This window comes from Etheostoma cragini, chromosome 11 (genome assembly GCF_013103735.1).
Source record: "Etheostoma cragini isolate CJK2018 chromosome 11, CSU_Ecrag_1.0, whole genome shotgun sequence".
NCBI classification, from domain to species: Eukaryota; Metazoa; Chordata; class Actinopteri; order Perciformes; family Percidae; genus Etheostoma; species Etheostoma cragini.
Genome location: NC_048417.1, coordinates 11,521,040 through 11,545,620, shown reverse-complemented (window position 1 = coordinate 11,545,620; position 24,581 = coordinate 11,521,040). Strand labels below are relative to the sequence as shown.

At 38.7% G+C, this 24,581-nt stretch overlaps 2 protein-coding genes across 2 annotated transcripts in view; one reads left to right on the top strand and one right to left on the bottom strand.

The window, feature by feature from the left end:
• The window catches only part of st6gal2a (ST6 beta-galactosamide alpha-2,6-sialyltranferase 2a), a 36,436-nt gene extending 28,060 nt beyond the window's left edge, over positions 1-8,376 (top strand). The window contains exon 7 of the mRNA XM_034886305.1: positions 4,452-8,376. Coding sequence (XP_034742196.1) covers positions 4,452-4,699 — 248 coding nt within the window. The 3' untranslated portion in view covers positions 4,700-8,376. The remainder of the gene's footprint in view (positions 1-4,451) is intronic.
• On the bottom strand, positions 1-20,901 carry tmtops2b (teleost multiple tissue opsin 2b). Its single transcript, XM_034886335.1, has 4 exons — positions 20,021-20,901; positions 12,526-12,851; positions 8,392-8,625; positions 1-1,600 (listed from the first exon to the last, which is right to left on the bottom strand). The coding sequence occupies exons 1-4, from the start codon at positions 20,379-20,381 to the stop codon at positions 1,385-1,387; spliced, it is 1,137 nt and encodes a 378-aa protein (XP_034742226.1). The 5' UTR covers positions 20,382-20,901; the 3' UTR covers positions 1-1,384.
• Between the last annotated feature and the right edge of the window lie 3,680 nt (positions 20,902-24,581).

The window sequence follows — 24,581 nt, the reverse complement described above, 5'->3', positions numbered from 1 at the left end:
AAAAATACTGCTAATACGTCCCTGAAACAAACCAAGCACCCAGGAGTAAAGTAAAATGTTGTATATTTCTTGCATTTTACATTTCCACTGTTTAGAAACTAGGGCTCTCTCCATTTTTCCTTTTGAGTTTTTGTGCAGGTGCTTCTGCTTCTTCTTCTCCTCTGGGAAAACAAGACCACGTTTCATTGTGGTATACGGGAGTAAAATGTAGTGTAAATCGTATGTACACTCAAATGATCTGCGCATTGTAGGTATTTTGTAGTGGACTATAGTAAGTGAAATTGACTGCGGATAATTCGAACACCACTACAAAATGGGGAACACACTATATAATGCACTGTTTACGTGATAGAGACCAGTTTTGAACACAGGTTCTATGTCACAGCTTTTACTTACTAGTGAGACCATAGGTGTGACCAGTGAATTTAATGTACAAAGAAACTTGCAACAATATCACGCAACAACCCAAAGCAATTATATTAAAAGAGATCACTATCACAGAAATAAAATTATTAAAATAAACCCCTACTGTAAAGAACAAAATTATACAATTAGAAATATACACAGGTTAAAAGGCAAATTGTGTGACAATTTTCAGGATGCCGCAACATTTGCCGCCATAGCACAGCTCTTGAGGGATGGTTAAATGAAGAGAATGAATTTTGCTATCTGTATGTGACAATAAAGTACCTTTACCTTTTCACCTTTTAAAGAAGAGGAAAAGACACCATTTACACGATGAATACATCAATCCACTGAAGATTCTCATTGAAGAAGCACGGCTATTGGCATTTACAGCAGCACAATGACAAACAACAAGCAACAGAGAGACCAATAAACAAGGGTAAAGTACTCCATATGGTAAACAGAGTAGAATTGTGTTAGAATTAAGAACATTGTTTTTGTCTTTAGTTCCAATTAAGGGAAATCCAAAATCTATAACACATAAATAACAATAACAACCTTAACCAATTTAACATTACAAATCCCATGTACACAAAGCAAGAACAATTAAGGAATGGTTTTCCGAATTACTGCAGAGAGCTCTGACCTAAACCCTTCATCTTTTTTTTGACTGTGAGCCAGGCCGAATCCCCCAACATCAGTGCCTGGCCTTTAAATTGTGGCAAAATATGTGCAAAATATTTTGGAAAGCTTTCCCGGAAAACTGGTGGCTGGTATAGCAGCATACCATGTCCTTGGTTTAGGAATGAGATGTCCAACAATCACAAACAATGCTGTAGGTGTTATATTCAGGTGTCTGCATAGAGTTAAAAAAAGAGTTAAAGTTGATTTACTTTCTTATTGCATCATGCTTTAGTTCACATCCACGGCAGTTCACGTAAGTGTAGCTGTCGAGCTCCATTGTTGAGAATATTCAGGCTCAGGTTGTGACCTCTGGGGGGTTTGTTTGCTTGGTGGCCGAGGTGCTGCCACACTGGTTGAGAGCATCAGTGGAGATGTGTGCGGTGCAGTCCACCGTGTTGCTATAGACTCTGCGCTTCAACTGGATCACCGTGGTCTTGGAGGGCATCGAGATGTTGTTGTTCTCTGCTGACCGGTGATCACATTGGAACATAATCAGTAAACACCTGTAGAACTGAGAAAGAGATGGAAAGACAGATAACTTGAACACAACTTAAACGGACAGTTCTTGGAATCATCAGAAATTTGTTGTTTCGTGCTCTTAAAGAGACTCGGAGTACAAGGCTGTTCAGAGTTTGAATAGGCAGAAATCGCGTGTGTGTGTGTGTGTGTGTGTGTGTGTGTGTGTGTGTGTGTGTGTGTGTGTGTGTGTGTGTGTGTGTGTGTGTGTGTGTGTGTGTGTGTGTGTGTGTGTGTGTGTGTGTGTGTGTGTGTGTGTGTGTGTGTGTGTGTGTGTGTGTGTGTGTGTGTGTGTGTGTGTGTGTGTGTGTACTTTCATGTCCTGAATACTCACTGTCTACTGTTAGTGCCAGTTAAAGGGCAAAATGCTTCCTCAATTTCTTGTTGGACTTATAAAGTAAGTGGTCCAGTTGGTTTGACCTTCATTCAACACAGTAGTTGGCAACGTCTGAGAGCTGCTGTCTGAAATATAGGTATTTGTTCTGTGTTTCCTGAACTTTGTGAGGGACTGAGTCATGGTGCAATCTTTTTTTCTTTCTCTTTTGTTATTCTTTTGCTTCTGAATAAATACATTTGTACAACTTAAGACAGGTGTTTGTCAACACTCTCTTTTTGCACATTAATGGGACACATTGTTGAAGACAAATGTTAATAAAGTAAATAACAATTATGTAAGGGTACCTTTTTTATGCAGTGGTCATTACTTTAGCAGTATTGTATCTCATCTACATTATCTACAACTTTGGACAGCCATGTAAAATAAATAGAAATTGTAGTTTCATGCTGTCTGGATATCAAAATAAGCTACAAACGGGCTGTAGACACAGTAACTGTTCAAGTCTATTTCAAATGAACTCACTCACTATATTATTAAAGGTAACATCAATTATCAACATTCAACTTGCATGCATTTGCCTTTGTATATTTGTACTGCATGATATTTAAATTAACTTATAGTCACCTTCTGACAGTAATAAAAGTGATGAACTTATGTACAAACATGTAGAATTAGTCATTTTACTAGAAAACCACGTATACTGGTTTTGACGGACTGTTTTAAAGGCCAATGACATTTATTGTAAACTAGTCTATAACTAATACACATTTCAGCTGATAAGAATTTATATTTATTTGATCAGTATGTTGATAGTTATGAGAAAGTTAAGTCTAGATTTAATAACTTAGAGATTCAAATTTTTGGATCTCATCAAAAAAACATTACAGGAAGCTGAAGGCTAAATCAATGTAGGCCTACACAACATGCGTATACATTCTGTGGTGACTGTGATCAAGCTGGAGAGCAACAATAGAGAAGATGGAGAGATGCGAGCAGAATAACAATCATCAGAGACGAACTAATAAACAAAAATCAGCAGCAATGTTCAAAACAAGGTGGAATGAAAAATACCAAAGGGTAAACTATATGTGGGGGCTAACTGCTCTGTGTAGGCAGGGTGTCACAGTGTATGAAAGATACCAATGCAGAGCATGCTGAGTCAGTCAAACTCACAGTCTTCACACATGATGTATTCAGTTCAATTTTTATCTTTATCTAAAGGAGGGTATTGCTGAGCATGGTAATCTTTTTCCGCACAACCAAACTTCACATTTACACTTATAATCACATTAGCATGTTTGCCCAGTGTAACTGCAGTCCCTCACTTTTGACACTATGCAGATCCAATGGAGACTTTATGATGAATGCTTTTCCCGAAGGAGCACGTTTAGCTGATGCAGAAGAAGACACTTTTACTTTCCCTTATCAGATGTGCATTTTTAGGATCACTGCATATTAATACTAGCATATATAAAGGCTGGTAAGGTATGTGCAGTATGTGTATGCCAAGCACAAAAAAAACATTTGAAAGGCAAATTAGTGCAGAGGTTGGACTTGGAGGCTAAAGGAGTTTGAAGTCATGGCGAACAGAGAAGAAAAAACAAAAAAACAAAAGCAGAACTTCACTAAAGTGAAAATGTAAGAGCAGCGGTGGTGGCCAGTTTTCTGGTTAGTCTCTGGACCAGATGAAAACAATGAAATGTCATTACTATTGAGGCAACCTTAAAGGAAGAACTTGACATTTTAGTAAAGTTTTGTTTTTGTTGGATGAGTTTGAGAGTGAAACAAGAACATTATTAAGACTCTTACATACAGTATGTCTGTTAAATACAAAAATACATCCGGCTAGCCATTTAGCTTAGTTTAGCTTAAAGACTGGAAACAGGCTAGCAGTTTTCCCCTGCTTCTGACATTTATGCTAAGCTATGCTAATCAGCTGATGGCTGTGGCTTCATAGTAAACGGGCAAATACTGAATGAGAATAGTGTAGATCTTCTCATCTAGCTCTCAGCAAGACAGCAATACGCGTAATTCCCCAAATTTCTAACAATTCCATTTACCCTCAACTGCTTCAGTAAAGTTAGCAAGTGGCTAGCAGATCACACTGTGATTGCACTGAGCAGCTTTCAGGTGGGAATATCAACAGAGAGCTTCTGAAAAAGAGATTACTGCTAAACTTCCCTGGATAAAAAAATGCTATTAAGGTAAGGTAAAAGATGACCGCCTATACTTTGTCTTTCCAAGTGTAATGTGGCATTGATTGACTGATGTTAAAATATCAGGGTTGTACTTTTGTTTTCTACCCTAAACTAGTTTGCATTTGAGTATCAACAGGTTTTAAAGTAAGTCATTGTAAAAAAAAAAAAAATAGTTTAAAGTCTTTTATAGTGTAGTATATAGTTTTTATAGTCTAGTCTTTTATGGTTTAAATATGGACCTTAACATTTTTTCTGTCTCTCTCTCTGTCTCTCTGTCTCTGTCTTTCTGTCTCTGTGTGTTACCATTGCAGGCATCCTCCTGATGATGGCGCTATGCGAGCAGGTGCATGTGTACGAGTACATTCCCTCCATGAGGCAGACAGACCTGTGCCATTACCATGAGCGTTATTATGATGCTGCCTGTACACTGGGTGCCTACCATCCCCTCCTGTACGAGAAGAGCCTGATCCAGCGGATCAACACCGGCCCCGAGAGTGACCTCAGGAGAAAGGGACGGGTCACTCTTCCGGGTTTCAGCACCGTCAACTGTGAAATCTGAGATATTAAACCTGACCCCTCTGAGCCTGAACATACACACACACTCCAGCCTTTTCTGGCTGACTAAGGGAGAGGTGCAATAAAGCCACTGGCGACATTGAGGCTGGAGCTTACAAGATTTACAGTAGACCGATGAAGAACATAAGCCATAGCCCTCCAGGGAGGGATCTTCGTGGAGACTTCTGAAAGAATGTTTCTTCGTTTAAAATGGTTTACTAGGCCAGAGACTGGCAGGTAGAGTCTCAAAGATGAAGCTGAAAAAGACGTTTCTCTCTGCTTTAGCTGAGCCACGTTAGCTGTGGAGCTGACTGGGGTAGCAACAGATAGTGTTTTAGATAGACAAGTGAATTTTCAATAACTGGGTATGTGTCAATGGTGTATACTGTTTTTCAATAGTATGGGTGGTTCTCCACTTGAAGGAAATGCCACGGTTTATTACGTGGATACTTGTGATTTTTCTTTTTTTTTTTACTGGTCCAAAGGGTTGTGTATAAGCAAAGAAGTCATCCACGCTGAATGTCATAAATGCAACATACACTCACAAATATACAAACATTCACACTTACATAGAGAAGCATTTCATGCAGAAGATTGCATAGTGTAAAAATACGGTTTTGGTGTCTTCACAGATACAATGTCAAGGTGTCACACCAGTCATATTACTCTCTGCAGCAGGTGTTGCCGTTTGACATTCCTCTATCTTCTTGTGAAATCCAACATTTTTGTGCGGTCACAAATGGTTTGTTTCACACTTATAAGATCTATTAAATTACCTTCCTGTGCATGCCAACTTGCCAGCTCACAACCACCTGTATGTCGCTCCTTGTTCACACTTAAATGATTACTCATTCAGAGTCTAGAAGCCTGTCTCTCAGTTACTAGCCCACAGGAAGGATGGCACTGGTTGCCCTTTGTGGATTCATCCTACCAATAGTAACATTTTTATTTTTTTTTACTGACAGCGTCATTAAATCAAAGTGAGTGGGGCCTAAATAGATCTTCAGAACAAACTGGTGCTCAGAACAGCTGTAACTCTGTGCCTAGAGGTCGACTTAAAACGTTCCTAGGGTTGCCTTGTGACTGTTCAGGTACATGCATCAAATACTGTAGCAGGACACAGGTGGGGAGCAGTGGATATTGCAATGTCAGTGAGCTGTATCAGGGGATTCAGTTCACTCTTTATTGAATGTAATTTTCCCACTACGTGTAATGCCCAAACCCTCCCTGAAGCTCACCAATGCAGTACAGTATGGTCTGCGCATGTGCAGGGTTATTTCTTTATCATGTAACAGCATATAGCTCATTTTCTGCAACTATTAATGTCTCATATTTGCTGAAATCTTTAATATTGGTCTGTGACCTTTCACTGCTCAGAGTAGAGACAATAATAAAAGAGGAACTTGAACTGGTAATATTAGCAGATTTGCTTTGTCTCCAACTATGATGCTTTTTATGATTACATTCAGTCAGTGTCACATCTTCAGCAAGCTCTAGAGGTATTAGTTTAGCGTGGAGAGGGAGATTGGTGGTGATTTTTTTTGCTGCTTGTCAGAAAAATCTTGCCTTTAACAGAGTTATATTGCTAAGTGTGTTATTCAAAATGTTCTTGTGCCATTGGTTGTGGTTTGATATAAGATGTGAAAACATGTCTCAGAAATGTTGCTTTGAATAGTCTGATGTATGCTGAATTAGATGGCTCTGTAGTAGTTCAATGTAGATGATTCTGGGGCTTAACATTACTTGATATTAAGTAGGGCTGGGTATCATCCAAAATGTGTCAGTAGTACTACAAAAACACAGTACAGTGCTGATACCGAACGATGCATTTACAAAACACTCTTTTTATAACTCAGGCAACCCCTGATCAAAGAATAGACAAAACACCACAACAAGTTTTTGGTGGGGTTGGGCGATGTAGATAAAAAAACCTCTATTATGGTATTTTATTTTGCAACAGTGACTGTTTATCGAGATATTCTCTGGAAATTATGTTGAAAAACTACACTGTTGTTTATTACAGTAGTGAGACTTTGCTAAAACTAAATCTAGTAAATAAATATAAATTCATTAAATAAATCGCAGTGGACAAAATATTAAAAACACTTATCTGATATATAACTATAATGCAGTAAACTAAACAGCACCACAAACTACATCCTATAAATTGACCATACAACTGAATCAACATCTCTCTAAAACAGGATTTATTGCAGAGCTGTAGTTAATTAGACAGCATTACTTTTAGCTAGTTGGAAAACTGTATACATTTTGAAAAAATAACCTGATGGGAATGACTAATTTAATAAATTACATACAGGACAACGGTATTTCATCATATTGATGTAAACTGCTGTAAATCTAATATTGCCACAAAGCAGTTCCCCTCATTGATTTGCAGCTGCCTTAGTAGGAATTGTATAGAAATATCTTAATTTAATGGACGCATTTTGAATACAAAAACGTAGTGAAGTTTGATACCCAGCCCCAGTTTCAGGTGTATTGTCTGGCATGTCATTAGAAGATTCTTGGAACAAGGAACCTGGTAAAAACTGGGAGATGACTGTAACAGAGGTTAAAAAAACGTGACTATAGAAACCATTTTTGAAGCTTAAGGAGATTTATCAATTATTTTGGATCATGCAGGTTTTCAGCTCTGCTGTAGGTTTTATGTTTCTCTGTTGAGATAAATAATCAAATGTTTTACTTGTGATTGTAACACACTGAAGGTGAAAACACCCTGAACCCATTATGTACATGTATATTTCTAATAACTTGGATTACTTTCCAATGCACAGAGCATGCAAATCAGGATCAGGGGTTAGAGTCTTAAACTGTCCGTGCTGTACTGTGCTGCAAGTAGACACCATTGTCATTAATGTTAATGTTAAATTAATGTTTTTTTCTTCTTTTTTTTCCTCAAGTGTTGTTTTGCAGATTTTAGTGCATGTTTGTGGACTGGAAATCACATTCAGCAGTGGTGCAGCTGTAAGTAGTTCCCTGGGAGAACTTGATTTAATGCTAGGCATTCTGGCAACTTCGTCTTCACATCTTAATATTGTGCCAAATTCAGTTTTTAAATATGTCTTAGCGGACTCTAAGTAATAGCAGGACTTATAAGGTGCTACTGTTTCTCTCTGGAATGTTTGAAGGTAGGATTTAATGGAAATTTTAATTCTCTTTAAGATAACATTTTAATGCCAGGATTATATACAGGTTATTGTGTTAAACGTGAGTGGTGAGATTAGAGAAAAATCCATGAGAAATGTGCAGCCACTGTTTATTACGTTTTTCCCTCTCAGCCTCTTTCTTTCCGCTCTTTACTCCCGAGGCCTAGTTTTCATGCCATGTTTTTACTCAGTATTGTGGGAATTTCTGCACCACACTGCTTCTCAAGGATTGTTGAACATTTTAAGTTTTTTTGGACATTTCCCTCCTGCAGCTTCATGCAGTACTCATGAAAAGAGGAAGAGAAAAAAATGCATCCATAGCTGAACATAATAAGAGAGAAAGTCCTGTTTTTACTCCCAACGGCCTTAGGGTGTTTTTCTGGACTTTGATTTGACAGTGAAAACTCTTACACTTGAATTGATATTTAAATAGACCATTTGTATAATTTCAGCTGTTGTAATTTGTCTTTTTTTACTGTGTAAATAAAGCTGTCGTACATGTCAAACGGTCCCATTGCTGACTCACCTGTTTGTTCATGAATATATAGATGAGAGGGTTGATGACAGTGCTGCTCTTGGCCAGTAGTGAGGGCACCACGCTGGCCACAGGAGTAATGATGTTGGGAGGGCCAAATGTTGCCATCAGGGCCACAACACCATAAGGCATCCAGCACAACATGTAGCAGGCCGCTGTGGTCAAAACCATAAACAGTATGTGGTACTCTCTCCTCCGCGAGGCAGTCTTTCTTATCTTACCCACCTGTGGATGACAGAGAGGGTTGGTGAAGCAAGAGCACAACAAGATCTTGTAGTTGAAAACCTGTCTAGAACTTTAATGTTCACTGAAAAGCTTCTTTGTAAAAGTGTGATCATGTTTATTTATTTCCATCTTCCTTGGCAGCTGTTGATTTCCCTAAAGGGTTTTTCATTCAAGTATGTTCTAACATTCAAAATTCAGGATTGCTTGTCATCTGTTTCCCGAAAAGGAATCAATTGCACTATCTTGCAACAATAAGAAAAGTGATGAAAGAAAAGTAAAGGCAACAACTTACTTTGGAATGATCACACACTTTACAATAGCTTTTCTAGACTGTGAAAGTTAAAACCTTCTAATGGACACCAGGCTGATTGAGGGCGCTGTACCAACCCTCTGCGAACACATCCATGATCAGGTCTGGCAGAGCTCTGATGTTTAAAATTGCATTAGTAGATTGCGGTCAGCTGTTTCATTCAAGATTTTCAGATTTCACAATAAGTGGTTCATTGACCAGTTGCCAGGCTACCAGCTGGCAAAGACCACCCGATCATATTCATACAGTTGCATACAGAAAGATATATAACCTGACACATCTCAACTCTCCTGATATGCATCTTCCTCCACCACCCCAACCTCCTCTTTGCTGAGCTTCTGCATTGACCCTACCTAGGTCAAATGTTATATGTATGTGTATGCTAATGGGGATTACTTCCCACTGCAGTCATTGTTGCTGCTCGGATTCTTCAAAAGCGCAGTCTTTTCTGTGCAACCGTTTGCCATAAATTTATTGGCATGGGTGTTTTTGGACTACCACGAGCACGCAACAAACTGGAGAGCTGAAGCATCAACAGCAAAAAGAGACTTTGTAGTAAAAATACTAAGATAGATACCTACTTGTTGGTGCACAGAAATGGCATGATGATTTTGTCAACCATCACTTACATTTATATTTCTTAACGGAAGGGATCTCTTTGTGGCCAGTATAGACAGGAAAACAATGCTGTCAGGGCACATGTGGCATGTAAGAATTATTTTAAGACAAACTAGAAATAATATACACTTATCCTTTTAAAAGATCTAAATATCTTTTACAGCAACAGGAATGCCTACATTATAAAAAGCTGAGGGCCAGCTTTAGCAGCCAAGGTTAGACAGGGATCTCACTGGCAGAAATAAATCACTTCTATATTTGCAATATATTTCACAGGAATGTACAGTGTATAACATCAAGTATGGGGAATGCATTATATTAAATATGATGATTTTTTTTAATCATCTGAGCATATAGAACATGTTTTAGGTTCAAACCTCATAGGGGTAGAAATGTATTGTTTTTGCTCCGATTTATTATCTGTTGGCTCAAACTGCAGTGACCTGAAAGAGCTAGAACAACCCAGTCTCACGGCAGTTTGTGAAATGTTCACAAAATTATTAATAAGTCTAAAGAGACTAAGTTAATCTATTGATTCAGAAAAAAAATGATATAAGCATGTCTGTGTACAAATCAATAGATTAAATTACGTGAACATTTCACGAACTGCCGTGAGACTGGGTTGGCTAGAAACACCAAACTTAGCCCAAGGACTGGAAATTATGTGCATTTGGTTCCCATCAATTATAATGCCATTTGGCCTGATGGTGTTGCAATCATTTAAGGCCATGCCACTTATGCACTACTAAAAGCCTCTTGGACAATAAACGTCCGCCGTGAGGTTTTTTTTGTGCCAATTTGCATAATGTGAACAGTTAAATGCATAGAACTTTGTCAAGTTTGATTTTTTTCAACATCTAAATTGGTAGACAGCCTTACGGGACAAAGATACACATTTCTGCTTTACATGAGCAAGATTGGTCAAAAAACATGGCCATCATCGATCAAAGATCTTTGCAAAATCATCAATAAAATTGTAACATGTCTTTATTACGTGTTAAGGAATAGGCCTACTAAAAGATTTTCAATTTTTAACCCATATGAGGTTGCCAAAAACACAACAAATTGTACCGCAAAACTATTATTGCTAAACTATATTGAGAATAATTGTGCAATTTCAGATTGATGATTTGCATCATGAAACCTTGAATAGACTGGAGGTTTTAAACAGCAGAGCTAACTGCACAAAATAGAATACCCTCTAGCCAACGGTATGTGAAATGATTAAGTATAAAGATGTACTCCAATAAGAAAGGGTTAGTGTGCTAAAGTATAATGGCGTATTAAGGATTGCAAAGGTGGTTTAAAGAGTGACTGAACAGAGGTAATAAAACTGAACTGAAACCAATTCAACTAATGTGACCCACACAGAGGTAATAGGGAAAGTGAAAGCAGCTTATTGATACCACAAGGTCATTACAAGCAGATAAAATGATTTATTTTTAGAAAGAGCCACCCAGCAGTTTGAGGATAAGACAGATCATTGGAAGAACAACCCTGAGATATAAGACATACTCCTGTGTAGCTCGACAGCAGTGCCAACAGTTCTTCCTCCTCCTTAGGGGTCAGAGGTTGTGTATTTTCTTTCTGTGTTTGTATGCTGTACAATCGTATTCTAACGTAATTCTAATAATCTTAATCTGTATAGCGCTGTAAAAACTGAGGTCCAAAGTACCTTACATTCAAGAACATGTGCGAGTGGCTTTGGGCTTTGTCAGTGCTAGTCTTTCTGGGGCATATTGTTGTGATAATCCCTTGCCCTGCGGACCCCCTCTGCTCTCAGAAATAAACATATCTCTGGGAGTGCTAAGGATTTAACTATTAAAAGCAAGTAATGTCTCTCCCAGAAACTCAAAGCACCAGTTTCGGCTTGTAGGCTTCTTAGAGGCTGTTGTGAAACTGTTACATTCCATTTCTGTGATAAACAAAGTCTTGGTATCGTAAGTTGGCACCATTCATTTTTTTATTTTTTTTCTCCTGGAATGTTTATCTGCATGAAATTATACTTTGAACCAATCCTCCTTTCCTCTGGTGGTCCCGTTCTTATCTATCTACTCTTGCACCATTAAAGTAAATGAGGTGTGATTGTTAGAAAATGTATATTAACTTGTTTGTCTCATTAAACATTGTTGAACTGAACCTTGCAAGTAGATAGGATACAAACCACAAAACAATCATGATCAGATGCTGCACGACAGATGAATTTATTAGGTACGTTTTGCAATCAGCTAAGCAGTCCAACTGAAAGAGTGGAACAAAGCCTAATATTTGCCTGAGGTACTGTATTAGCTACTATTTTGGGATACATTTGATGACTTTCGTGTGAGAGACACACATGCCATCCCAGTAGGGAGTGAACGCTAGCTCTTACAAAATACAGGAGGCTGTCTAGAGCGGATCTATTTCTGTGGTCCCAGCAGATAACAAGCAAAAACGTTTTTTTCTAGATATTTCTTAGTCCCTAAGAAGACCAGAAATAGTACTAAAAAAAGCACTTCCTTAGTGATTTACACCTATTTTCACACTCAGGCTTCATCCCTCGGATGGAAAGGTTGAAGGTGTTATAAAATTCTGCTTCAATGAACAAAATTCCTCCACTACATTCCACTTGCCACTGAAATTCACCCTCTTTCATGGGGAGGCCAATTGAGCATGCCTTTTTCTGTACATGTTTGGTTTGAAAGCTTTCCATTGATGTTTTGAAACTTATTTTAACCTCCAACATTAGAGTCAGTTGTAAATCACATACATTCAATCTAAACACCTGCTACTCTTTGTGAAAAAGCAAACTATTTCTTTAGCTATTTTTAGTTCAAGCCTATGTTCAATCCTACAATGTTGGCTATTTAAAATCTAAATTTTGGTGGAGGATCAATTTAAGCAATTAGTGGTTGCAACATCAGACAGGAAAGGTGCATAACCACACAGACACAGACACACACACACGCACACACAGTTTGATGTCTATATACCTGTTTAACTGCCCATAACAGTCTGCTATAGCAGTAGATCATCACCAGGATGGGTAGACCCAGGCAGAATATAAAGAGGCAGATGATGTAAGCGTGCGACTGGACCGTCTGAACTTTCCAGGACACAGAGCAGCTGGTTCCAGCCCCCTCTATGTCATAGCTGCTCCAGCCCAACAGAGGGGGCACTGTCCAGAAAAAAGAGTACAGCCAAGAGCCGCCAACAGCCAGCAGAGGCTTGCGATAGCCTGGACCATGCTTGTTGTATTTAGTCAGAGTGCTATAGCGGTCATAGGAGAGGATCACCAGAGAGATCAGCGATACAATACCTAAGAGGGACAGAGAGGTGGAGGAGTGAGAGTGGGAAACAATACATAAATGTAACTCCCGCCAAAATGTAACCTAGGGTCTTTTTGTGAATTTACACTAGTCAAACTGTTGTTTTAACGCATATTTAGGTTTAGATTAGATTTTTTTTATTTTATTTTTAAAACACAAAGAAAGGCTCAACACAACGTGAAACTTTGCTTGAAGTATCACTGGGGGCTCTACATTAAGCATTGAGAACATTGTTTGTTTTCACAGAGTTTACTAAAAATAAAGGTTTTAACAGAGATTGACTATTTTTGACTGGAAAAATGACGGATAGCGTAAACAACTGCTAAAGTGAGTCGTTCAAAACCTTTCTTTTCAGTAAACTCTGTGTACACAAACAACAAACAACAGCAATGTTGATGCTATCATAGTAGGGCACCTAGCACTCCCAGTCAAAGGCCATTTTTCCAAAAAATTAAAATAATGTAAGTCTTAAAAATGGCATTTCTGTCCCAATTATGCGTTTAAACAAAGGTTTGACTTATGTACATTTACAAAAGTACCCTAGGTTGCATTTTGGTGAGAGTTACGCTTAAAGATATTCTACAGCAGATATTGTTGTCATCCTGTGGAAAACATGAGAATCAGAATCAGAAAGACATTAAGTAAGTAGCACTTATTAGGGATTTGCTTTGGTTGATGGTACAGCACACAATACAGTACATACGTACATACAACTATTTGACAATTAGAAAGAAAAAGGAGGCTGCATGATTTGGTGTAAGACGTACAAAAATGTAGAGGGATACTCAAAGGTTCTGGATATATAGAATATGTAGAGGATAGGTTGTAGGATGAAATTTCAATTTCATAGGTCCTGGGGCTTTGTTAGCGTGACTGACTGCAGACGGGAATAATCAGTTTTTATGGCATGAGGTTTTGGTCCTGATTGACTACGGCCTCCAGCCAAAGGGGAGGGGTTCAAACTGTTTTGTGTCCGGGGTGAGAGGGATCGGCCACAATCTTTCCTGCCCGTGTCAACGTCCTGAAGGCGTACGGGCCATGGAGAGACGGCAGATTTCAGCCAATCACCTTCTTAGCAGAACGGACAATAGCGTCGGACAGTGCTGGAGCAGGAAGTATATCCTCTACTGAACTTTTTTGATTAGGTCCTTGAGGCGACTTGAGGTCCCAGGAGATGACTGAGCCCAGGAATATTGAGGAGTCACCAGGGTGATGGGTGTGACTGGAACTGGGTCCTTCTTAAAATCCACAACCCCTGGTGCTGATGGTCAGAGAGTAAAAGACGTTTTTCCCCAGCTTCCTGTGCTGCTTCCGGTCATTCAGGAAGTCTGTGATCCACCTACAAGTGGAGCCAAGCACATGCAGCTGGGTCAGCTTGTCCTGCATCAGAGTTGGGAGAATAATTCTGAAAACAGTGCTGAAGTCCACAAACAGGATCCTTGAGTAGGTTCCTGAGGTGTACAGGTGACAGAGGATATAATGAAGAGCCGTGTTTACACCGTTGTCTACAGACCTGTTTGCTCTTTAGGCAAACTGCAGGTTGTACAGGATGGGTTGGTGAGGTAAACCAGATCAAGGTGCTCAAAAGATTTCATGACCACTGAGGTCAGGGCCAGGGGTCTGTAGTCGGTAGTCCTGTGATCCTTGTCTTCTTGGGGATAGGGATCATGGTGGAGGACTTAAAGCAGGCTAGTACGTGGCATGTCTCCAGTGAGGTGTTAAAGATATCTGTGAGTGTTTCCAGACAGAAGCCGAAAACTGTTGTTGGAGTTTCTCAGAGTACAGTTTTCTCTCACTGCCTTGCTAAATCTAAATTTTGACTCTTTCAACCAGTCCCTGTCTCCCCTCCTAAACGCCTCTTCCTAAACGTCTTGGTTTACAGCCGTTCTCACAGAAACTGATGTATGATGTCAGCCTCCATGTAATCGTCCAAGCTGTTATTGACAGTACTGAAAACATTCCACTCTGTAGTTCAAACACACCTGAAGATATGCCACCAATTCACTGGTCCACTTCTTAGATGTTCTCATTAAAGGTTTAGAGAGTTTTGATTTCTGCTTGTATGAGGGATTCAGGTGAACCATCGGTGGTCTGAGGTTCTGAGAAAAGTCTCTGTATTTCATTAACAGTAGCTGTAGTTTGTCCAGTTTGTTGCACAATAAGCGCACATTCAAGAGAAATAATCCAAGTAGTGGAGTGCAAAATCTCTGCCTGCAGAGGTGAACAAGCACACCGGCCCCTATACCTCTTCTCCACTTTTGCTTTACCGCATTGGCAATGCGGAGCACACCTTTGACGAGAATGTCCAATAAATCCAAGGAAGATGCAAGAAAAGTGTGAACTAAGTGCGATGGTGTTGTTTCCCTGATGTTCAAGAGCTCATATTTAGTGAACCGCTGCGGTTATCGCATGAATGTGAATGTTAATGTGTGTGTTAGGAAACAATCAGATCACGATTGTTTTGTTATCGGAAATACATCAGCTTGAAGACCTTGAGCAGGGTTTATTTTTCATGTAACCATTGCTGTAAATATTGGTTTTAATTCCATTTACCATTAGTATTACAGCCAGTATTTAATTCTGGCAAAGTCTATTTTTTATTCATGGTGTCAGGGTTGTTGTGCTTAAAATTTGTTATTGTTAGATGATAACATAGACAGATTTTGAACCATGCAATCTAATTTACAAATGGGGCCAATGGTGTGGGGTTTCAAATGTAAAAATTCAGATATAATTTTATAATTAATATATTTTGATTATTCAGTTCACTTTTGTTTATAAAGTCAAATTAAAAAGATAAATGTCTATTGTTAAATCTTAATATTAAATGCAAATTAAAAATCTAAATATAAATCTAAACCTAAATGTTAAATCGAAATGACCGTGGATCAGCCATGGGATCAGCAGGTAAAACATAGAATAGAATAGGCTATTTGTATATTTAACATTTACATTTAGATATAATATTTTGAATCAGATGTAACATATAGATTTAACATTTATGCTTTAAATCTAACATTTAGGTTTAGAGTTAATATTTATATTGAACATTTAGACAGATATAATATTTAGATTTAACATCTAACATCTTTAACTTTTTACGTTTTACACTTATTTCTGTCTTAAATCTGAGAAAACAGATCTTAATGTGAGAAAAGTAAGCTATATAATTGAAATATATCAGCTACAAAATAGAATTGAATCTTACATTTGGTGCCCCTTAATTGTGATGGTGATGCATTTGAAATAATAAGCTTATATGTTTATATCACATAGTTTCTCTGCCTTTTTTTCTACAGCTTTCCAGACAGTGCACATACGTTGTGATGGAGCAGCAGTGACAAGGTCCTTAACACCGACATCGGGTCTTATGATTCTGTGGGATTTGTTGTGCATTATAAAGCCCTCAGACAAAATAAAATGTATCATTTAGAGCAGTTATTCAATGAAGGACTAATGCTTACTGAACTGGTTATTTCACTGCCTAATATTTTCAAATCTAACACGGTGAGCCATCTGCTACTGTTTCTTCCTCTTTGGAATCTTTGAAATTTCTCATTTTTCCATTTCATGGCTTCATGATGTTGCCAACACTTGTCCTTATAGCTCAGTAAAACAAGCAAGGACTAGAGACAAAACCTTTCTATATATTGGGCATAGAAAGTATTCTTATTGTAATACCTCATGGTTCAAATTACACCGTATTACCATGAGGCATTCAAGGAATGGGTAGTTGGAGGGCATAGAATCTTATATGTCTTGGGAAGAAAAACACAGCACACTGAAACCAGATAGACAAAACACTTGAAATATGAAAAATCAAAGACCCTAAAGTATCTTGTGCAGCTTGAAATGAGGTAAATACAACACTTCTTCACTGCTAATTAAAACGTTGCAGCAATCAATTTATTAATTGTGAAACCATCTGTCTCTCTCTCTCTCTCTTTGTCTCTCTCTCTCTCTCTCTCTCTCTCTATTCCTCCACAAAGCAACTGTTGATTTTACTCTCATGTAACATAATAAGCGCTCCATACATTTGCTGGGAAAGATTACACTTGGTTATTTGCAGCAACAGGAATGACATATTTGTGGTCAGGTGTTCTTCTCTGGCCAAAACAGGGAGGCAGGAATGTGTCCCAAATTTATAGGGGACATTTCCCTCAAAACCACAGATTTCACCCATAGTGAGGAAAAAAAACGGATCACTAGTAACCATGGAATTCATTCTCTGGGGACCATAAACGAAAACGTTTTTGTATTTCACTTGATCATTTTTGGTTGCGAATGTATTTTCTCTCAAAGAGTTGTGTGTCAAAGGTAATACTTAGAAAACATCTGTAAAGGTGTAGTAAACAACAACCAAACAGAGATAGGTGATTCATCTGCATCATGCTGGTTAATTGCATTCTGTTTGCCTTCAGAAAACAAGAGATAAAACAGACCTTTATAAGACCTGGGAGAGGGGGGCTGAAGTAATGCTTTTTTTTTTTTAATTGAGCCTTGCTTGAAACTAGCCTTGGGCAGTCCAAGGGCAAGTGGTGCTCAATCATGATATTACATCTAATGAATGAATTTGTGCTCTGGCAGTGACATATAGAAGCAGCTCCTCTGATGTCTCATCTGAAGAATAGACAACAGTGTGGAGATGGTGGCAGGGTTGAAATGGTTGGTATGGTTGAAATGAATAATTCAAGTTAGACATTATTGTGAAGGTGTAGCCATGCATCAATGGACATTTGAAACAGATGTGTGAAATGTGTAACGCCATTGCTAGGGGGAGAACAAGATGTTCTGGAAGGTGTGAGTGTGCTTGATGCTGGGGAACACGTAAACACATTGCAACAACATATTGTTTTGCAACACTTCATTCAAGTGTACTTATTGTGAATAAATGTGTGAGATTGCTTGTGTGTTTAAATGTAGGCATTACACATTTTAGGCATTGCACATTTTGACCCTGCGCCATTACATGTCAAAACAAAAAGATAACAAGGACAAGAAAAACAGCTAATACGACACATACAGAGGCTTTATTTTTATTTTTTTTTACGTCATTTTCAATGATAACATTTTATGCTTGCAATCAGAAATCGTTTACTTTTTCATCATGAATTTTATTTAAAGGATGAGAATCAAAAACCATAGTGAATTATCACTGCATGAGCGTTAACATGATACACAAATATACACAACAAAGCACACATTCTGTTATTTGCATGCAGATGCACACAATACAGTCTGAGAATGTCAAGGTGAAATTATCTGAATACATATTTATGTTAGTTCACAATGGTAGAAAAATAAAATCAGCATCAAAATTAGTAAGTTAGTAAAATAGGACATGTTTCTGATGATTTTCTAACATAAACATTAAGAGATGGGTGTTCTTCATATACTTATTGCCAGTTTTTTTAGGCCAATTCTTTTATATCTGCTAAATTCTGTAAGCTTTGTTATTCTAGAAACTATATTTATGGCAGGGTAGAAATGAATGTCACAGCAAAAGAAGAACAAAACAAATACTATAGCATGTATTAGTTAAATTGTCTTGTTTCAGCAGCATATTCTCACTGGCATTGCAGAACAATATCATGCAAAAATGATACCTGCAGGTGTCATGAAAGAAGTAATGTATGTGTCTAATGGTGTCTGGCAACTGACTTAATCACATCAATGAGATTTGCACTATCTCCAGTATTCAGCACCACGCTGAGTCAAGTCCTGGATACTAGCAAACACTTAGCCCAGAGGAGGGAGACGGTCTGAACAAACGCCTGCTGATTCGAAAAACACAGTCTGAATAATTTCATGTTTTTTTCCAATAAAATGGAAATTTGTCTCAATCAAAATTCTCTCTCTCTTTTTTTTCATCAGTGAGGCATACCAAAGGACAGCATGTAAATAGACAGAAGCAAACTTAACAGAACACTGCGAAATACAAAATATTCCCTCAAAGGATGTGAGAGGGCGGAGAAACTATAGCATACTATAATTTCTAAACTACATGAGGTCCCCTGACTTAAATTATCTAGGAAATCTATATCTCATTTAAACCCTTATTGGATTGCAGATCAAACATCTAGACAAAAGCGAGGATTAATGAGTAATTTCTTATCATCAAATAGGATAGTTCAAAGGTTGTGAGATAGGCATTAAGGTCAATGCATCCAATTCCTTACATTATTACAATTCTTCAGGTGGAGGAATCGAACAACAAACACCACCACAAAGCCCAGACTTGACGGCATAAAGACAGCAAATTTGTCTTTGTGTACAATAGTAAAATGGGGATGTTTGACACTTGATGCACAAAGGAGTTAACTCACAAGGTATAGGACTTTTTAGCCCAGAATTCTCATCTATTGCATTAAAGCAAACAATCACATGTTGTTTCATTTGGAAAGATTCCCTCTGCAAATCATAAACAACATGGTGCATTAATGTACTCATTCCCTTTTGTTTTCAGCTAGAAAAGGTCAAATACAAATAGAGCTAGAGGTGATAAAGAAACAGTGTTACATTTACTTTTCCCCCCAGTGTGCACTGCCAAGTGTATTTTTTAACTAAAATGTCTCACTGTAAAATATAGATATTAGCGGGAATACATGGACCTTTGGAAATTGTTGTCCCCATTATTTAACCACTACAATAGCAATGACCTTCGCATGTGTTAATTGCCTTAGTAAAGTCATTAAACAGATGGTGCTGCAGATGACCTGCCATTCTAAAAACAAACACATTAACGCATCCGATCCAGTCACTGATGTAGGCTATACGCCAACAGGGAATATAAAAGCAACAATAGGATTGGCGATATTGGGGAGATTTGCCATGGGTCACTTACTTTTAAATATCTCAGGTTGTATCCATTGTGGGTAATGTTGCAAAAAAAGCAGCAGACATTTCCACAAGAAATTGAACAGGCTAGGCTATAGGCTATCCTTTAGCATTATCATTATTGTCTTATTTTTATTTTTTTTATTTAATTAAACGGATGATGACGGTGGATGTAGGTCTAAATTATTTATAAGAAAAATATGTTTGTGATTTTTAATAGGCTATGGTGGAGATGGTAAACCACCAGGCTGTACATACAAGCTGAAACCGTGTTTTTGGTCAGGCATATGCTGGAATATATCAGGAAATAGGAAGACCTTACCAAAGCAGGAGTTGATGAAACCGTACCAGGAGCAGCCGCTGCGTCCCAGCAGCCACTTCCCCCGAATACTGGAGGCGAAACTGAGAGTGGTGCCGAACAAACACACCAGCATGTCACTGACACTGATGTTCAACAACAGCATGTTCACTGGTGTTCGCAGCTTCTTGAATTTGCAAAACAAAAGCAGAACAATGAAGTTGTTTAGGAAGCCAAAAGTCATGATGAAGCCCAGCACCACGGACAGCACTACGAAGCCCGCCGGGGAGATCGTCCCCGTGCCAGCCGGCGCGTCTCCCGGCTCCCGGTCATCGCTCATGTTGAAGTATGAAGTGTAATTCAAACCACCCTGAGCAGAAAACATCCTGATGTCCGTTAATCGAAATTTGTCTCCACTCGATCCGTTTTGGTAGTTAAAAAGTCTCTTTGCTCACGTTAAAAAGTTCATGAATAGCAGCTTCCTTTTCTTTCTCGGTGCGGGTTTTCCTTTGGGAAGTTAAGCGCTTCATGTTTTCAAAAGGTGCATTCCTCCACTTCAGCATGTAGTTAGCTGCTAACTCGTTACTATAAACCTGACGTTTGACATTGACACACATGCTAAAAAAACAAACATTGTTACCATAAAGTGCCACCTGTTACGTTAACGCATCGCGCGTCCCCTTCTGCATTCAGCACATTTCAGTAACAAGCGCACAAGACTCTTTATTATTGGGATAAAGCTGTCGTTATTTATCACCGTTTATCCCAACACTCAACACAACACTCACTCTTTTCCTGACGCTTGGGGACGTCTGCTATCTCCAAGTCACCACTTTTAGATGAATAGTAGGCCAATCCGCGTTTAGACTCCCTCTAGATGAAAGATGTTGCGTGAAGTACGCTCTTCTCCGCTACCCAGCATCTTTTAAACGCGAGTCTTACGTCACAAGACATTAATGACGGGGATCACGTATTGTATTTCGGCTATCCGTTCCTCCAGGAAAGTGAAGAAAAGTAAGTATGGTCGGCTATATCCAGCAGAAAAAGTGCCAAAGGCGGTAACCTGCCACTTGTTGTTGTCTGTAGCTGGGTGTGCTTTGCATGTGTGGGATTCTGAAACGTCCTTAAATCCGGGAATTGTCGTTTGTTTATTCAAAGTCAAAGACAGTCCAATGTAGGGCTACTTTGCACATTTTTGTTAGCCTGAAGTCAGGTGTATGTCACATTTTAGCTGCCAAAGTGCTCAGTCAGTGGGCAGTGTGAGAGGGGGAGTGGCCAGCGAGTAGAGGGGTAGAAAGTCAATGTGCTTCTTATACCGATATATATTTAACGATATCTTTTGGATTTCTAATCCAAACAACGTCGTGCCCGTAGCAAAACACCAGTTTGAACACCATTGGACTAACGGTTCTAGAGATATGCGCATAAAACACACACACACACACACACACACACACACACACACACACACACACACACACACACACACACACACACACACACGCAGACGTTCCTGCAATTCATAGATTCATAGAAAAGATTTCATGTAAAAAAGGCATGTTGATGAAAGTGTGAAACCTTTTGGTTTGTACCCAGTTCATTTCTGTTATTTTTTCTATTATAGTTGGAAAATTACATTTATCTTGCCCTTCCTGATAATCCTTGTTTACTCAAAATCTCTGAGATCCAGTGTTGATAAGTGGGTGATGTCCAATTAATTTGATCATAACTGTGTTTTCCTTCTGCACTGACCCTGCAATTCTGGTTTTCAGTTGCCAATATCAGTTCAGTTCCCCATGTTTTTACTTTTGATGATGCAGCAGGGCCACAAATTACAAAACAGAAGCTCTGTGTTTCCATGCCGATCTCCACTATTAACAGATGTTGAAAATTACCCAACACCTCCATTGACAGATGGGTCGCTCTGAAAATTCTCTCTGAGGGATTCTATAGTATGGTTACAACGGTGTAACCATGATAATAAAATTAAAATATGTCCCTCTTCCTCGGACATCTAATTTTAAGGTAAGCAATTATCTTCTGACAAAGGAATTCTTTTATATTTGATTAATTTATGAGGGAAATTGCTTCTGTTTATTTCAGTCAGCTCAGGTAAATGTAAAAACCTTCCTGACACAAACCAAGTCTTTCTAGATGTAAATGTTCTATTAAACAATTCTTACAGATAATCTTGCTGTGATCATCTAACCTCTGATGCTTTGGTCTTATTTAGCTAAATTATCTTGCAGAGGATAGAAATTGGTGAGGAAATTAATTGTATTGAAAGTCAACTGGAAAGATCCTGTCTCATTGACTCAAAATGGGCATTCAGAAGAAAGATTTGATGTGACAATTGTAGGGCTGTAACGATACACCAAACTTTGGTTAGATTCCGCTCACGGTTTTTGACTCATGATTCGATATAAACCTTGATTCTTTTTTTTTCGGGGGGGGGGGGGGGGGGGGGGGGTGCCGCAGACACATCCATTCCACAGTCAGCCCCCAGTCAGCCAGCAACAATTTACTATGATAACAGCCCCAATGCCCCCTCTTTTGCTTTTAGCCGTCTGTAAAGTTTGCTAAATTTACCAGACATGAGGAATAAGGCACCAAAAGGGCTACTAGTAATTTAAAGATCTGGTAGCACTGGATCTGGACGAGAAGGATAACTCTGGGAGTTGGCGATTCTGCCCTCTCCCACCGTGACACAGATTCGTGGAGCTGAGTGTTGCGATTTCGGTTTTATTTTCCATATCATCACAGCCCTAGCCATATGAGACATGAACAACTGGATCATCCCCAGCTGAGTGTTATATATGTACTGCACCTTTTGCCAGGTCTCAGCGTACAAAGACGGCCAGGAAATGACTTGTTGAACAGTGACTGTCTTCAGTCCATATTTATCAGAATATAATCCTAAGGCATGTAGCCTTTGTGTTGATGTGTTGCTCTACAACTGCCTGCAAGTTCATTTACAGTAATGTGTATACTTAACTCAGATATACAGATGTCACTTAATTGAATTCAACTGGTGATCATTGCCAGTCTCTGTCTCTGTTCTTCATTGGCTGTGAAGACAATAAAGGGCCAAGCAAAAATAAAACAGAAAAATAATTCTGAGAGCACTGAATGTGTGCACCAAATTCCATACATCTAATATGTTGAGAGCCATTTCCCCTATAACCAAAAGGCATATTCCAAAAATAAAACTCTGGACCTCCTGAATGCAAATGCTAAGGATGCATATAGTGCCACTGCCCTCCCCCACTTTTCAAATGGGGTCATAACCTTGTCTTGCTGTCTCCAAAGTATGTTCTTTTGTCTTGTCAAGCGGCAGCCTGTGCACACAAGGACTGTGAGGAGGTGGACTCAGGAGGCTGAGGAGGTACTACAGAACTGCTTTGAGTCTACAGACTGGGGCGTACTCTGGAGCCACATGGGAGGACATCAATTACCTGACAGACTGCATCGCAGTGTACATTAAATTCTGTGAAAACATCACCATGCCCTCAAGATCTGTAAGCTGCCTACCCAATAACGAGACATCATTTATTCATTTAATTTCCCACATCCTATGGTGCATTGTGGAAGAGCCTGAATGTGGTACCTGTCATCAGAATCAGAATCAGTTTCATTTGAATTTTTCTTTGGAACAGCGTTGCTCACAATGCGCTTACACGTTCAAAACAACCAGACAATATTTACACACTGATATATACATACTCTAAACAGAAACAATATAGAGGCAATAGTGCAATGAGTGCAATGAGGAGTATGCAGGAGTGAATTTTGATAGTTGTCATTTTAAATGTATGTATTTGAATGAGAATGATGAATAAATAATAAGTGAGATATGAGAATGAGAATAATGAGTAAATATAAATAATAAATAATAAGTGAGAAATGAGAATGAGGAATAAATACTAAATAAGTGGAATAATAAGGGGAACCAGTGAACAGGTGCTGTTTACACAAAGCATTGCTGGGTTACTGCACAGAATTGAACCTGCCACTGTGGGTAAGAAGTCAGCTGTTCATCAGAATGATGGCATGTGAAAAGAAACTGTTCCTGAGTCTGTTGGTTTTGGCGTACAGTGCTCTGTAGCGCCCTCCAGAGGGGAGAAGATGGAACAGGTTGTGTCCGGGGTGAGATGGGTCTGCAGTGATGGTTCCTGCCCGTTTCCTGACTCTGGAAAAGTATAAGTCAATGAACGGAGGGCAGGTTGGCACCAATGATCTTTTCTGCAGTCCTAACAGTCATGTTTAGAAATACAGTACATGTCCCCCTTATAAACATTTATGATAAAAGCTTGATCCACATTTTGACATAACACATACAACACGTGTTGAAACATTAATATATTGTTTTCAAAATAAAACAAAAACTTTATTATGATCGAGATACTCATTTGAAATTTCTTTCTTTCTTTTCCTTTTTTTAAATTCTCAAAAGTTAATATTTAACCATCTCGTTGAAATTAAACATAAAAAGAGATTAAAGGAATTCAAATATTGGCTAAGGGATAACATATGTCATTGAGGTGAGTCCTGTTCTCTAACCAAGGGGTTTTCAATGTTTTTTAAG